Source organism: Artibeus jamaicensis, unplaced genomic scaffold (assembly GCF_021234435.1).
Source record: "Artibeus jamaicensis isolate MK-2021 breed Jamaican fruit bat unplaced genomic scaffold, CSHL_Jam_final contig_384, whole genome shotgun sequence".
NCBI classification, from domain to species: Eukaryota; Metazoa; Chordata; class Mammalia; order Chiroptera; family Phyllostomidae; genus Artibeus; species Artibeus jamaicensis.
The window spans coordinates 297,849-313,023 of record NW_026521810.1 but is presented as its reverse complement, the minus strand read 5'-3'; the positions used below and the strand labels follow the sequence as shown (position 1 = coordinate 313,023).

At 43.8% G+C, this 15,175-nt stretch overlaps 1 protein-coding gene across 3 annotated transcripts in view; it reads left to right on the top strand.

Annotated features, from left to right (window-relative positions):
- The window catches only part of TBC1D8 (TBC1 domain family member 8), a 157,763-nt gene that overhangs the window by 123,038 nt on the left and 19,550 nt on the right, over positions 1 to 15,175 (top strand). For all 3 annotated transcript variants that reach the window (XM_053664683.1, XM_053664682.1, XM_053664681.1), the window contains 9 exons: positions 3,630 to 3,837; positions 5,178 to 5,372; positions 6,179 to 6,355; positions 7,237 to 7,387; positions 10,129 to 10,343; positions 11,308 to 11,711; positions 12,405 to 12,534; positions 12,678 to 12,776; positions 13,469 to 13,537. In XM_053664683.1, the coding sequence (XP_053520658.1) occupies positions 3,630 to 3,837; positions 5,178 to 5,372; positions 6,179 to 6,355; positions 7,237 to 7,387; positions 10,129 to 10,343; positions 11,308 to 11,711; positions 12,405 to 12,534; positions 12,678 to 12,776; positions 13,469 to 13,537 (1,648 nt within the window). The remainder of the gene's footprint in view (positions 1 to 3,629; positions 3,838 to 5,177; positions 5,373 to 6,178; positions 6,356 to 7,236; positions 7,388 to 10,128; positions 10,344 to 11,307; positions 11,712 to 12,404; positions 12,535 to 12,677; positions 12,777 to 13,468; positions 13,538 to 15,175) is intronic.

Genomic DNA, 15,175 nt, shown 5'->3' with positions numbered 1-15,175 from the left:
GGCATGCTTTTTTTGGTAATTGCATTCTGACTACCTCCAAAAGTGAAAGGTACGTCGTTGCCCACCAAGTCTTTACCAGTGCCCATTTCTATCTTCTTGTGGACATGTGGATATAAATAGGTAATGACTCAGTTAACTTGGCATCCTGCCAAGAGAACCCAGGGTTAAAGTTTAGGAAAACAGTCTCTTCATGCTAAGGGCATGGTCAGAGATGTGGGAATGGTTGTCAGACTCTGTTTTGTTGAAATATATTCACTTCCCTTCCCAGATAATGGCTTTAGAAAGGTGCCTTTGGGGTCATGAGCCTGGTGACTATGGGTTTGTCATGAATGCTGCTGTGCTCACTGCTGAGGAGCTTATGACACAGCAGAGCAAGGCTCATATTGGTGGGAGCAGCGAGGATGAGATGGCACATTGTCACCCCATGCTCAGACAGGATTTAACTTGTCAGACAATTCGGACCTGGCAGAACATGGGGTCACTGGCCTAGCCTGCATGCTTCACAGCGGAGCTCCTGGCCCAGAGCTTTCTAGTATGTAGTCATTGAGAATCCAGGAGGGGCAGGGTTTCTGGGGTTGGGCAGGGGCCTCCAGAGAGAGAATGGAAGGAGGGAGAGAAGTAAATGATTAGTCCTCAAATTTTCATACAAGAAATATCAATCCTAAAGTTTTGAATGGTGGGGTGAGAAAAGTATATAACCAGCTAGTTTTTGGGGGGCATATTGGAGAAGCAATGGGCTTCACAAAATGGAAATTAATATCTTCATTAAAGTCTCTTTGGATGGGCTGAAAATGCTGGACAAAAGCACAATTAATGCAGTATAGTCAATAGAAATAATTCTCACCATGTAAGTAAGCTCTTCCTGCGAGTAGGTAGACAGTGTCTCCCAAGAGGCTGATGTCCTCAGTAATAATCCGTGCCCTCAGAAGTAATTCGTCACTTGCAGTTAGTTGGCTTGTCCTTAACTCCCGGCAGTTTATCAAACCTTCCTGAGCCTTCTTTGCCCAGCTTCATCCCTTTCCTGCTGTTCTCCCCGTGCCCCTACCAGCAGTGCCCAAGCTGCATGTAATTTGTTCGACTCTGTCCTTCTGATCCTAGCAGAGTCCTCGTGGATCCCTGGAGACATTCATGGGGCTCATGCAGTGCTGAATATTCCCCATAGCAGAAAAGGCCCTGTCTCCCACCTGCAGCATCCTAGGTGCTCTATTGTCATCAGATATTCTCTAGGACAGGATGGAGAGCCGAGGAGGAAGGCAGGAGCCTTTTCTGGAGGGAGAAAAAGCTTTCTGATGCCCAGTGTTGTTGAGGTCCTATTGGGTCGTCTGCTGTGTGAAGGTGGGTTACTTCACACTCCCACTGTCTCAGTAGTCCTCAGCTGTGGTGTGCTTTGTGTAAGGTACTACATCTCACTTTGTCCTTCCATTTCCACAGAGCTCTTGGGGGATTTCAGAGCAAACACACATTTGAGAAATGCAGTGTCTTCTGTGCAGACTTGGATTTTCAGGAAGAGCACATCTCACCTTTCTGCCTTGTTTCTAGCTTGCTAATTCTTGATATTTCTCAGACTTTTAAATGTATCCAACCTGAGTCTGTGGGTGGGCACCTAACAAGAGCCTGTAGAAATCTTTGTGTGGCAAACTGGCTGTAGAACACTGAGTTATGCCAGAAGGGCAGGAGTGGTGCCTGCAGGCTTTCTGTTCAGCACAGATGGGAAGTTCTCACATTCTGAGCTAATGGAGAGCCCCCCTGCCCCAGCTTGTCACACAGCCCATGTATGGGGAAGCATTGGGCCTTGAATCAGTTTTAAGCCTCTGACCCATAGGAGGTATGTGTAATGAAGAACATGAGGGAGTGAGAGCCAGTGTGTGAGACCTGACACAGTTCTTCCCAAAAGCATTCTAAAAGGTTATGGGGTAAGAGAGAGAAGGAAATTTGTTTTTGATACATCTTTACCTAATCTAAGAGGAAGAACTCTAATTCTGGGTTTGTGGAGAAATAAGATAAGTACTTACCCCTTTGGTTTCTTGGGTCTCAGGTCTAGAGTTTTCGTGCATGATTGTACATATTAAGTTCAGCTCAACAACCAACTTGTTAGTTATTGCTCCAGGTTCTGATCATCCCACATTTGTTGTCAGCCTGGTTGTGGTTCGTAAAATGTCAACTGTTAAGATAAGATGACTTGACTCTGGCCATGTGGCTCAGTTGGAGTATTGTTCCATGTACCAAAAGGGTGCCTGTTTGATTCTTGATCAGGACACATGCCTGAGTTGCAGATTCGATCCCTGATTGGGGCACATATGGGAAGCAACCAATTGATGTTTCTGTCTCACATCAATTTTTCTCTCTCCCTCGTTCTCCCTCTCCCCACCTTCACTCTGCCATATAAAAATCAGTGGAAACATGTCCTTGGGTGAGGATAAAAGAAAAGATAGGATGACTTGTAGCACCTTTCTCTGTTATTCTCTAGCTGTGGCTGTGGCCTTTGCATGCCAGAAGTGTGAACAGTAGGTAATAGTGAATATTGTTGGGTCGTTGGGCTGGTTTCCATCCTGAGAGGTGCATTTCTGCCATGGCTTACAGGCCTGAGATCACCTGCTGCTCAGATATTTTGAGAGATGATTCACATACCATACAATTCACCCTTTTGAAGTATACCATTCTTCACTGGATTTTAGTATGTTCACTGCATTGGACAGTCATCACTGTGATCAGTGTTAGACAGTTGTCATCAATCCAAGAAGAAACTTCATACTCCTGAGCAGTCACTCCTTATTCCTCCCCCTTCCTCCAGCCCTGAGCAGTCATGTTTTGTCTTCATAGATTTGCTTATTCTGGAAATTTTGTATAAATGGAATCAGGCAATATTTTGCCTGATTGTCTTTTATATCTGGGTCCTTTAACTTACATTAATGTTTTCAAGATTTATTCATGTTGAGCATGTATCAGAACTTCATTCCTTTTCATAGCTGAGTAATATTCCATTGTATGGGTATATCACATTTTGCTTATCCATTCATCAATTGATGGACATTTGGGTTGTTTCCAGTTTGAAGCTATAATGAAAAATGCTGCTATGAAGATGCATACATTTTTGAGTGGACATATGTATTCACGTCTCTTGGGTATATACCTACAAGTGGAATTGGTAGGGCATTTGATGATTCCTCATTTAACCTTTTGAAGAATAGCCAGGCTGTTTTTCAAAGTGGCCACACCATTTTACATTTCTACCAGCAGTATATGCAAGTTCCAATTTCTCCACATCCTCACCAACACTTGTTATTATCTGAGTTTTTGATACTGGATTTTTATACAGTTGTATAGAAATACAACTGTATATTTATGGTAATTTCCAGTGTTACTTAAATTTGAAAAGATTGTGTATTTTGGTCTCTGGGTTTTTCACATTACTTCTGTGCAGAGGCAGCCCATTCATCTTTGTGTCCTTGTTCCAAAAGTCAGCAGTGAAGTGGAGCATGTGCTGCTGACTCGTGCAGGGACTGTATGGCACAGCACCTTTTTGTATTCATTTAAATAATAGATTGTGCCATGGGTTTAAAAGTGTTTTCTTTTGTAATGGAGTGTGTTAACTGTTTCTGCCTCTTTATTCTGTCTCCCTCCTTCACCAGGCATTTGGAAGCTAGAGCACAGAATGAATTCTTCCGGGCATTCTTCAGGTTGCCAAGGCCAGAGAAGCTACACACGGTTATGGACTGTGCTCTGTGGACACCCTTCAGTCGCTGCCACACTGTTGGGCGGATGTTCACTTCAGACAGTTACATCTGCTTTGCCAGCAAAGAAGATGGCTGCTGCAATGTCATCCTTCCGCTCAGAGAGGTAAGGAGGGGACCCCACCTCCCTGGGAGATGGCAGCAGGTGGGGATGCTCTCTGCTGGCTAAGGGTGGGCATCTAAAGGGAAGCATGGCCTGAATTTGACCATTGCCTCCTTAGCTGTTGCTTTTTCTGATACTGCTCTGGCAACCTGAAATTTCTATAAAAGTGATTGGGAAGAACAGGACACACTAACCTCCACATTATCAAGAAAGCTGTTATTTAAAAGTACTGCCTAGCAATTAAAGCTTTATGACAGCTTTTAGGTATGCATACTCCCCTTTCACCCACAAAAGGGAAGAGAAAAAAAGGTGATTTACAAAAAGCATCTCTTCTGAAAATAAAGGTCAAATTGCTTGGCTTTTATACACTCCTGAAATCTTGGTTGAAAATTTAACAGTGTTTCCTTTCACATGGATCAGACCCCTTCCTACTGTACAAATTTGTAATTCTTCTCTTGGAATTGAGGGCACCCTGAGTCTACTTCTGGCTCTGACAGCTCATCCTGTGGTCTCAGGGAATCCCTGCCTTTACTGAACCCATAACTCCATTATAATCAGAACCCCTGTCTTGCTGTTGTGACATCCTGACAAGTACTCTTCTTCAGAAAAACTCAAAATTTCTTCATTCCTGTGATTTCATGCCTCCATGTTCTATTTTGGCAGAAGATGTCTTCATTTCACAAATATTCTCACATAAGAGTGGAGCAAGAAATCCACTTGTCTTATATACTTATTTTTAAAAATTATAATATATACATAACAGCATTTACCATTTTAGCATATTTGAATGTTAATCAATGCATTAAGTAATTCATTTTGTTGTGCATCCATCTCCAGAACATTTTTTACCTTCCCCAACTGAAACCCTGTACCTATTAAACAACAATTCTGCATCCCCCTTCCCTCCACCTCCAGTCCTTGGCAACCACCATTCTACGTTCTGTTTCTATGAATTTGACTATTCTGGGTACCTCATGTGAGTGTAATCACACATTATTTGTCCTTTTCTGACTGGATTATTTCATTTAGTGTAATGTCCTCCAAGTCCATTCATCTTGTAGCATGTGTCAGAATATCTGCCCTATTTAGGGTTGAATAATTGTCTGTTGTATGTATAGAACACATTTGGTTTATCCACTTGTGTTCTAGGGTGAGCACTTGAGTTACTTTCACCTTTTAGCTATTTTGAGTATGCTGCCTTATATACTTTTAACCTCTGTCCCAGTTTCTTATTGTAGTTATTTGTTTTGGCTTTCTATCTTGGAGTATTTCTGAGTACGTAATTAAATGTCTGCTTCCATTCTTTTTTGCTGTACCTTTTTGTGTGTAATTTCTTGTCACAGGTTGTGAGCATTGAGAAGATGGAGGACACAAGTCTGCTGCCCAACCCCATCATCATTAGCATCCGCAGCAAGATGGCCTTCCAGTTCATTGAACTCAAGGACAGAGATGACCTAGTGGAGAGTCTGCTCATCCGGCTGAAGCAGGTGCATGCCAACCACCCTGTGCATTACAGCACCTTACAGGATGATGACATGGTACGATCTTTCAAAAGAGTAGGATTCTACACTCTGAAAACCCCATCTTTTTTACCAGTTCTATGGCAGTGTCCTGCAAAGGGGAGTGCACATAACATTAATGCACATGGGTACAAGAAACATATGTCAGATGTGATGCAGCCTTCGTATCAGTCTGGCACCGTTTCTGATGCATTGGGTGTCCTAAGTAGGTGTTCCACAGGTTAGAGCGGGCTCCAAGCAGATTAAAGGGGTTGATAGGTATGTGCCTCACAGGTTAGAGGGGCTAAAGGGGCACTCTATTCAAAGGTTACAAGGGTCCTCTACCACCTCAGGTTGGAAGGGGTGATGTTATTTGGGGGCAGGAGTAGTTTGCTGAAAGAGAAGCTTCATTGTGCTTGAGAGTGGACAGCTACAAAAATGGACCCAGTCTGCTAGACCCTAGTCTCCTGTACTTATATACCCATCCTGGACAGGGAGGACCACAGATAATTTTCAGTACCCTAGAGTTGTTTTGTAAAGATAGTCCTTTTCAGTCTGGAATCTAAGGGAAGATGAGACTGCACATGAGGAAAGGTGCTTTCCTAGTCTCCATTAGATATGTGCCCAGGGTGCCATGAGCAATCTCATGGGTACATTGCAGTGTGAACTGTACTCCTTCCTGAGGATCAAATCCACTGGGTTTCATGTTAGTCTCTTTTTCCTTTGATTCATAAATAGACATGTTTGAGTTTGTTATGCTCATGCCTTCAAAGGCAAGATGAAGATTGTCCTATAATTAAAGCAATGACTTTCTTTTCTCTATCTCTCTTTCCCCCTCCATGCAGATGTCACATGTGTTTCATTCAACAAGCATGTGCAGTGGCCACAAGTTTAGGGATCTTGAAATGATGTCTTCTCAAAATAGTGAGGAAGGTGAAGAACAGCAAAGCCTGCAGCAGCACCCCCTGGCCCCAAAAGCTGTTTTGGAGCAGTTGGGCAGCCAGAGCCCTGACGTGCAAATGGTGGGTGCATACTCTGCCTGTCCCAGACCTCACAGAGTTTGAATGGATATGGCTTCCCAGCCATCTGACTCACTGTGGAACTCAGCATCTAGGAGGGCAGGTGTGGCTGGAACAGCAAGCTTCCCCCTCTTTGCCTCCTTGGCCTAAAGTGGAAGGAGTCCACTGATGCCCACTGCCTGGTCACCCATGTATGTGGTCACACAGTGGAGTCTGTGTTCCCAGAAAATCTCTCTTTATATCTTGTAGGATCTGAGTGTACCTCTTTTTACAGTATTTCTTTTTTGTAAAGATAATTAAATAAACATCCTATTAAAAGAAACTAAAATTTTCTGCCCTCTAGTAATTATTTTAAAGGATTTTTAATTGCCTAGAAGAGTAATATCTTGTTTCTGATGATGAGAGTAATGTGATTTTTTCAGGTTTCAGTTTTTCTTCTGGCTGTCAGGAAGTTCATGGCAAGTTTTGATTCCCCCTTGTTCCCATTTGTCTTCTGAGCTGACCTGTGTTTAGCCAACTGGTTCCATGTCAGCATCCTGATGAGCTTCCTTCCTCTCATGCCTCCCATTCCTACCTCTCCCTCTCATCTGCTCTGGGTTACATTTGTCTTAGGACAAATATTTTCTTCCTATCTACTTTGCCAAGGAAATGGCATTTTATTGCTTAAGTGCTCCCATTGAGCTCTCAGTTTCTGAAGGGCTGGTGCTCTGTATTGTTCCCCTTTATATCCTCAGTGCCCAGTAGAGGTTCAGAAGTACTATTTGCTGAAGGAGTTGCCTGTCACTGTTAACATAAGTGATGTTCCTGTATTTTGGATTGTAGATGAGCTGCAGTGGAAGGTGCAGATGAGCTTCTCTGTACATTAAGGATGTTTCTATTTTCAGTCCAGAGAACAGATCAAATTAAGCCTGTGGAATGAGCACTTTATGGAATATGGCAGAACTGTATGTATGTTTCGCACAGAGAAGATCCGGAAGCTTGTGGCCATGGGGATCCCTGAGTCTTTACGTGGTAGACTCTGGCTGCTTTTCTCAGGTAAGTTGTTCTGGTGCTTTTAGGCAGCAGACTCAGAAACACAGGTTGAGGTCTGAGCAGTGTGTGTATGTGTCCTAGATCCTTCCTGTGATGTTCCCAGCCCAGACTTCAGAACCTTATTGTGACAGCTGTGGGGCCTTAGTCAGGATGCCTGAGGCCTCTAGGCATCAGTGTCCTCTTCATCAGTGTGAAGTCTATCTGACATGATCTCTTCTCCTTTAAAAAGGACTTTGAGCCTTGGCCAGTGTGGTTTAGCTGGTTGGCCATCATCCCATAGGCCAAAAGGTCATGGGTTCGATTCCCCGTGAGGGTACATGCCTGGGTTATGGTTTCAGTTCCAGTTGGGGCATGTACGAGAGACAACCAATCAATGTTTATCTCTCACGTCTGTGTTTCTTTCCCTCTCGTTCCTTCTCTCTTCCCCTTACTTTAGAATCAAGTTTTAAAAAAATGGGTTTGAGTCTATATGTAATCCTGAGAATTCTGTTAAAAATGAACCCCCTAGAAGGGAAGTGTCTTTAAAGAGTGTGCACTCTGAAATACACTAAACAAAACAGTCTTTATAAGGTGTTCAGTTGCCATGGTGTTGAAATAAATTCCTCAGAGCACACTTTGTATTGGCCCCTCCTTCCTGAAGACACATAAGTCCCTAGGAGACAGAATCACAGAGATTTCTCCTCTGTGTTTTCTCCTCCTGAATCACTTGACCTATTCAGTGCTGGCTTTTTGGTGTCAGGCCCAGGCCTCTCCCTCCTCTGTTGTTGTTTAGTGCTGATGGGTGGGCCAAGGCTGGAATCAAACTTCTTCAGAGACTCCGGAGCAGGCGTTTGCCTGTCTCTACATTGATCATGAGCCATTTTGCCCCACTTGGTAGAGGAGCTGGGCTGGGAGCAGGGTGGGTAGGTCCCTGTTGTTCTGTGGTATGACTGCCACTCCCCACAGAGTGCTGAGGGAGGCATGGTGAGGAGGCTAACTTTCTCCAGGTAACTTGTGCTGTGTACACATCAGCAGCGAGGCTGGGCATGTGTGGGTGCCTGTCCTCTCACCACTCAGTTATCCTGTTCCTCCATCATGGTGGCTTCTCACCCCCAATCATCTTGCTCCTCCTTCCTGGTCTCTCTCCTAAAGTATCCCAGCCCCTTCCCTCTCTAGTCAGAGGTGCCCACATGCAGACTTTGGGCTTTCAGGCACACTGGGTGCATTTCCATAATTAGTGTCATGGATACCTCTCTAGCCGCTGTTTACCCAATCATAGGCTGAGTCTCCCCCTCAGGCTTGTTTCTGCAGCTGCCTACCTAAGACACACCATCAATACAATAAAAAAAAAATAAAAGTGTCTTCTGTATTTTTATCTGTAATAAAAATAATCTGTGTTCATATTTGAAAAGAAAATATGGAAGAGCAAGCAAAGAAAGTAACATTACTCAATAATCTAGCCACCTAGAATGGTTTATGGTCTTCCAGGTGTCTTTAATAAACATATTTTATATGTGTATATTGTTAGCTCTCCATATCCATAGGTGTTTCACATCTGTGGATTCAACTAACACATCAAAAATATTCAGGCAAAAAAATCCCAGAAAGTTTGAAAAAGCAGTACTTGAACTTGCCACATGCCAAACACTATGCTGAATCCATATGAAAGAACTAATGTATAGGAACACAGTGCTGTGCCCTATATGCAGATACAGGTTCTATGCAAATCCTATACCATTTCATTGAAGGGACTTGAACATCCATGGATTTTGGTGTCCATGGGGGTCCTGGAACCATCGATACTGAGGAATGACTATTTACACATATGCTTTTTATTAAAAAAATAAGTGTGGAGTCAGTTCATATAGGGCTATCTTTTCATTCCATTGATAGAATGTTTTCTTTGGTGGCAGGAGGGTTGCTGTAGTGTTTAAGCTGTGCTAAATAAGTGACAACTGTTAATATATGGGACAGTTGGAGAAGGGTATGATCCTAAATCCAATAAGAATTAAAAACATTAACTAGTGGTTAAAGGCATAATTGGACCCTTTCTGCTTCCCCTGCCCTCTGGGAACCTGTCTGTGATGGGCTGGCAGCAGTACTGGGAGCCACCTACCACTAGTCCCACTGAGGGAACACTGACGAAAATCACAAGTGCCCTGATACTGGCTGATGAGTGATGAAAACCCTCAGAAGGTGTTGGTTCACTTATCCCCTGATGTCCCTGCTGTCAGAGGCCTGGGCAGTAGCTTGGCCCTGGGTGAGCTATGCTTGTTCATCTTGCACATCATGAACACTGTCTGCAGTTTCCTGCTGGCAGCTGCTGGCTCCTTAATAATTGTTAGCATTACTTAATCATAATGGCATCTTCTCATGAGCTTTATACACTGGTGCCCAGTAATTTCTTGTTGAGTTAATGCATGGAAATTGTGTATTTGTACATGCATGTGAGTATATATGTATACACATAAACACATCAGACACTTCCTGTTGCTAGGGAATACAACTTATGAGGACCATAATAATAAAAGTATTTCTAGTAGGTGCTTTTCTCCCTCTTCCTATAAGGTTATTCTTAGAAAAGCCATGTTCTTTTTTGTTTTTTGACAGCAATGAAGTCCTTTTCGTTGTATGTAGTCTCAAAATATTTCCTGTCCTTCAAGCAGTGAGACCCTACTGAGATTCTCCGACAGGGCAGACACCCTTCCTATGTTTATACTATCCTGGTAATCAACTCTCTTGAAAAATTACTTTTAAATCATTAGATGCTGTAACCGATCTCACTTCACATCCTGGTTACTATGGTAATCTGGTAGAGGAGTCCATGGGAAAATGTTGCTTGGTGACAGAGGAGATAGAACGGGACTTGCATCGTTCCTTACCAGAGCACCCTGCCTTCCAAAATGAAACTGGAATCGCTGCTTTGAGGAGAGTTCTGACGGCCTATGCCCACCGGAACCCCAAAATTGGGTACTGCCAGGTGAGGTGTGTGCTGAGGAGAAGAATCATTTAGTCCACATCCTGTGTTGACCATGTACGCCTCAGGGTCTGTGGTTTCTGGTTATCTGGTACCAAGGACAGTTGTGTGAAGGCTACGTATGGGCTTGGTCCCTTTCCCTAAACAATGCATCGAATGAGGCCAAAGGAAGTTACCTTCAGAGTGTCAGACAGCCTGATCATTTGAGAAAGCTTTCCCAGGCCTAAGAAGAGCATCCCATATGCTCAGTCTACAGTGGAGGAGGTGCTGTCTTCATGCACCCGCAGGCCTCCACTGGTGGGCGATGAGGATAAAGCTGCTATGGAACTGTCTTTTCAGACCTATAGGACTTAATAGGGATTGTTTTTAAAATGGCAGTGCTAATCGGGGAGGAAAAAGATGTTTGGGGCAGGTCACTTCCTTCAGGAAACATGAGGGGTGGAAGTAAGATGTCCTCTGAACAGTTCCTGAGGACTCAGGAAGTTTGTTTAGTTTACGCAGTGATGTGGTAACCAAGCACAAAATAAACACCAGTAACAAACAACAAAAATCCCCCAGCCTAAGACTGGGTTAGAGAAGGTTCTGACATTTAAAAATATAAGATTTTACACTTTGAATAAGCAAAATCAGTGGGTGAATGACGTGTGTGTATGTGTGTATCTGTTGGAACACGAACACAGAAAATAGATGGATTTAATCTGAGCCTGAGGTGTGTATCACATCTCAATCCAGCATCGCTAGATGGGGGCAGTGATGGAGTGATGGTTGACTGCTCGGCCTCGTATCTATATCTTGTAAGGACCAGGTTGATAGGACACATGGTAAATTTCATTGCATGAAGGTCACTATGGTTGGGGTACCCTGATCTTGACTTTTGTAGGTCATTTGGACTTCTGTGTGTTTTGACATCTCTGTGCTCCTGTGTGGTCTTGTTAGTAACTGTTCCTCCTCTGTGAACCCTGAGCAGTCCATGAACATCCTGACTTCTGTCTTGCTGCTGTACGCCAAGGAGGAGGAAGCCTTCTGGTTGCTAGTTGCTGTGTGTGAGCGGATGCTTCCTGACTACTTCAATCACCGAGTCATTGGGGCGCAAGTGGACCAGTCTGTGTTTGAGGAGCTTGTTAAAGAGCACCTGCCTGAGCTGGCAGAGCACCTGAACGACCCCTCAGCCCTGGCGTCCATCTCACTCTCATGGTTCTTGACTCTGTTCCTCAGCATTATGCCCCTGGAGAGTGCAGTGAACATTGTAGATTGTTTCTTCTATGATGGGATCAAAGCCATCTTCCAGCTGGGGCTAGCTGTGTTGGATGCCTGTGCCAAAGACCTCTGCAGCAGCAGGGATGATGGTCAAGCCTTGATGGTCCTCAGCAGGTGGGCTCTGGTGCTATCTTTGACTGGGGAATGGAGTGGGTACCAGCTGCAACTCTGTGAGGTGGACTATAGGAGAGCAGGTGCCCAGGAGGGCTGTCACTGGAAGGTTTCCTTCCACCCTGTTGTTTGTCACCCTGTCGTCTCCCCAGAGCCTATCCCTCAGGTGGCACTGTCAACTGTGTGTGCTTGAAGAATGCCATTTTCCCTCATCCTCTCTACCAAGTAAGGGAGTCCAGGAAGAGACAGTGCTATCAATGGTTTTCTCTGAGGAAACTGAAATGTCTTGAGTGTAGATGGACTTGTAGCAGTCTTGAGTGGGGGGAAGCAGGCACCGGAAATTGGTGGCGTCAGAAAGCTAACTGAATGTTTCAGACATTTTGTGTGTTGGGCCTGTTGTGTCTCACTAGGCTGAGGACTGGAACCCAGGCCTCTTACAGCTGAGGGTAAATTAGCTGACAAAGGTTCCCTTTTGGAATATTGTGATTTACTTCAATGGAGAGTCACAGATCCCTGGAAACCTACTGGTGCAGCACAGATTGACAAGTCTGGCTTTATGGATGTCTTCCCATTATTTAGAGACAAGTGAGCTATGTTTGAAAGTACAATGATAAATGAGCTATGTGTGACATGTGTCATAGCCCCTGTGACCAGATAAGGGTAAGCCTGTGCTTTAATGCTGAGTGGTATGTTCAGGTTTTTGGATCACATTAAGAATGAGGACAGCCCTGGATTCCCAGTTGGCAGCCACCACACGTTTTTCTCTGACGACCAGGAACCCTATCTCGTGACTAACATTGCTGACCTGATCCGGGACTCCTATGAGGTAATTGGTCCCTGTCCCATCTTCACCTGCCTAGTGGAAGCTTGCTGGGGAGATGGGCTTGAGGGAGGTTTCCGAGGCTGCTTCTTGTGTCCTGTGTATACAGAAGGAATTCTGTGAGTGCATGCTTCCTTGTTTCCCTGCAGAAATATGGAGACCAGTCTGTGGAACAGATTGAGCGCATGCGCTATAGGCATAGGATCAGGGTTCTCCAAGGCCATGAAGACACCACAAAGCAGAACGTGGTGAGTAGAAGCCTCCTTAACATGGTGGCTCATGACAGGTACTGACCTGTGGTGTCCCTGTTGGTCTCTAATATAAGAATGCCAGGGGGTTTTGGTATGTTGAATTAAAAACTTAATAGAGCAAGAGCATGAGTTTCAGAGTCAGACACATTGAGAGCCTCAGGTTCCCCAGTTGTAAACTGACCCTATGCTATTACAGCTGTCCCAATTTTCTCCCTTTGCCCTCCATTGCCTAGCCTGTCCCCCACTTCCATAGTCAATCTCCACATTATTGTCCATGTCCATGGGTCAGGCATATATGTTCTTTGACTAATTCCTTTACCTCTTTTTCCCACAGCGGGATATTAAAGGAGGTAGGATATAGAAAATGCCCAGCACACATAGCCTACAGTGTTAGTTGTTTTTCGGGAAGAAGTTCTTGCCCAAACTGTCTTTGCTAGTGTTGAACTTCCATTAGAACTTACAAGTGTTTCTGGAGGACCCAGTGTGTGAATCAGAAAGGTAAGGATAAACTCCTGCGAAAGTTCCCATAAGGTGATCTTTGTGTCAGAAAGAAGCAGACACTGATCCTTCAGAGATGGAAGTTGGTGTTAGTACCTTGTGTCCCACACTTGCAGGAAAAGCCCCTCCTGTCTCTGACTCTCCAGGTGCAGACAAGATCTCACTCCTTTGTTGTTTGTTCTTTCCTCAAGCTCCGTGTTGTCTACCCAGAAGTCTCATTTCTCCTGGAAGACCTTGAGGAACTCTATGACTTATTCAAGGTATGAAAGTTGGGGAAGATGAGGGAGTGTCAGGCCCAAGCCATTGTTTTTAGCCTGCCTGTGGTGATGTGTGGAAGCCAGAGGGTTTGCCCTGTTCTTCTCTGAGGCTGCAGAGGGTGGAGCTCCCCATCTGCCAGCCTTGACTGCTCCAAGCCCACATACCAGTGCTACTGCCAATCTGCACTAAGTTCCCAGTCTATGTTAGATGGAACAGTGATCCTATTGAAACTATCACTTCATATACTTTTTAATTACTTATAATTTAATCTACAATACACATACATGTATATTTTTTAAATATTTTATTTATTTATTTTTAGAGAGAGAGGAAGGGAGGGAGAAAGAGAGGGAGAGAAACATCAAAGTATGGTTGCCCTTCAAGTGCCCCCTACTGTGGATCTGGCCTGTGATCCAGGCTTGTGCCCTGACTGGAAGTTGAACTAACGATGCTTTAGTTCTCAGGTCAGCACTCAATCCACTGAGCCACACCAGCCAGGGCAACATATACACATATTTTTATATTTATATGGCTGATGTGCATGCTATTTCATATTGTATTTTCCCTTGATGCTGTTTTTAACATTTTTGTCTGTTGCCACATAGTTTTATTTTAAATAACTTTATATTCTATCTTACTGGTAATAATATACTAAACCGTATTTCTAATATTTGGATTTAAAAATATTTTATTTTTTATGCAATTACAGCTGTCCCAATTTTCTCCCTTTGCCCTCCTTTGCCTAGCCTGTCCCCCACTTCCATAGTCAATCTCCACATTATTGTCCATGTCCATGGGTCAGGCATATATGTTCTTTGACTAATTCCTCTACCTCCTTTCATACAGTCTTCACCTCCTTCCTCCCCTCTTACAGCTGTCAGTCTGTTCCATGATTCTGGTTCTCTTTTGCTCATTAATTTCTTTTGTTCATTAGATTCCTCTTATTAAGTGAAGTCATATGGTATTTGTGTTTCAACAACTGGTGTATTATTTAGATGTTTAGGTAGATTCCCACATCTTGACACTTAACTCATGCTACAAAGAATATTTTCAAGTGCCTTGCAAGAAATTTTCATGCTGGAAAACAGCAAATAAGAATGGGGAAGAGGAGCAGACACACTGATTTTCTGCTGACACCCCAGCAGTGGCGGGAGGTGGCCATGGTAGAAAACAAGTCCAGCTTTGGAGTCTGGCCTTCAGAGCTCTTCCTGGTGGGAACTCTGAACCCCTGTCACATCTGAATCTAGATTGCCAAAATAATTGACATAGTGATAAGCAGCACTTCAGGGACTTTTAAGCAGAGTCTTAGTGGTTGTCTGAATCCTGGTGCACTGGTCATGGCACATTCTCTGCAGTCACTGAAATGGGTTGTTGGCATTTAGATTCCTGGCACTTCTCATTCATAATATGCACAATGTGTTGTGAGAACTCCCCACACCCCTTCTCCTGTGGACGTCACCTGTTTTCAAGTTTTGTAGTTTCCTCCATTGTATGAAGAAAAAATACAAAGTGAAAGGGTACTTGGTGTTCCAACACTTCTGACTTTCTAGAAGGAAAAATACAGAATACAAGAAACATAAAAACAGGTAAATAAATGTATTGTTTAACATATAAAGTCTTTCATTTATTTGGAGTTAACT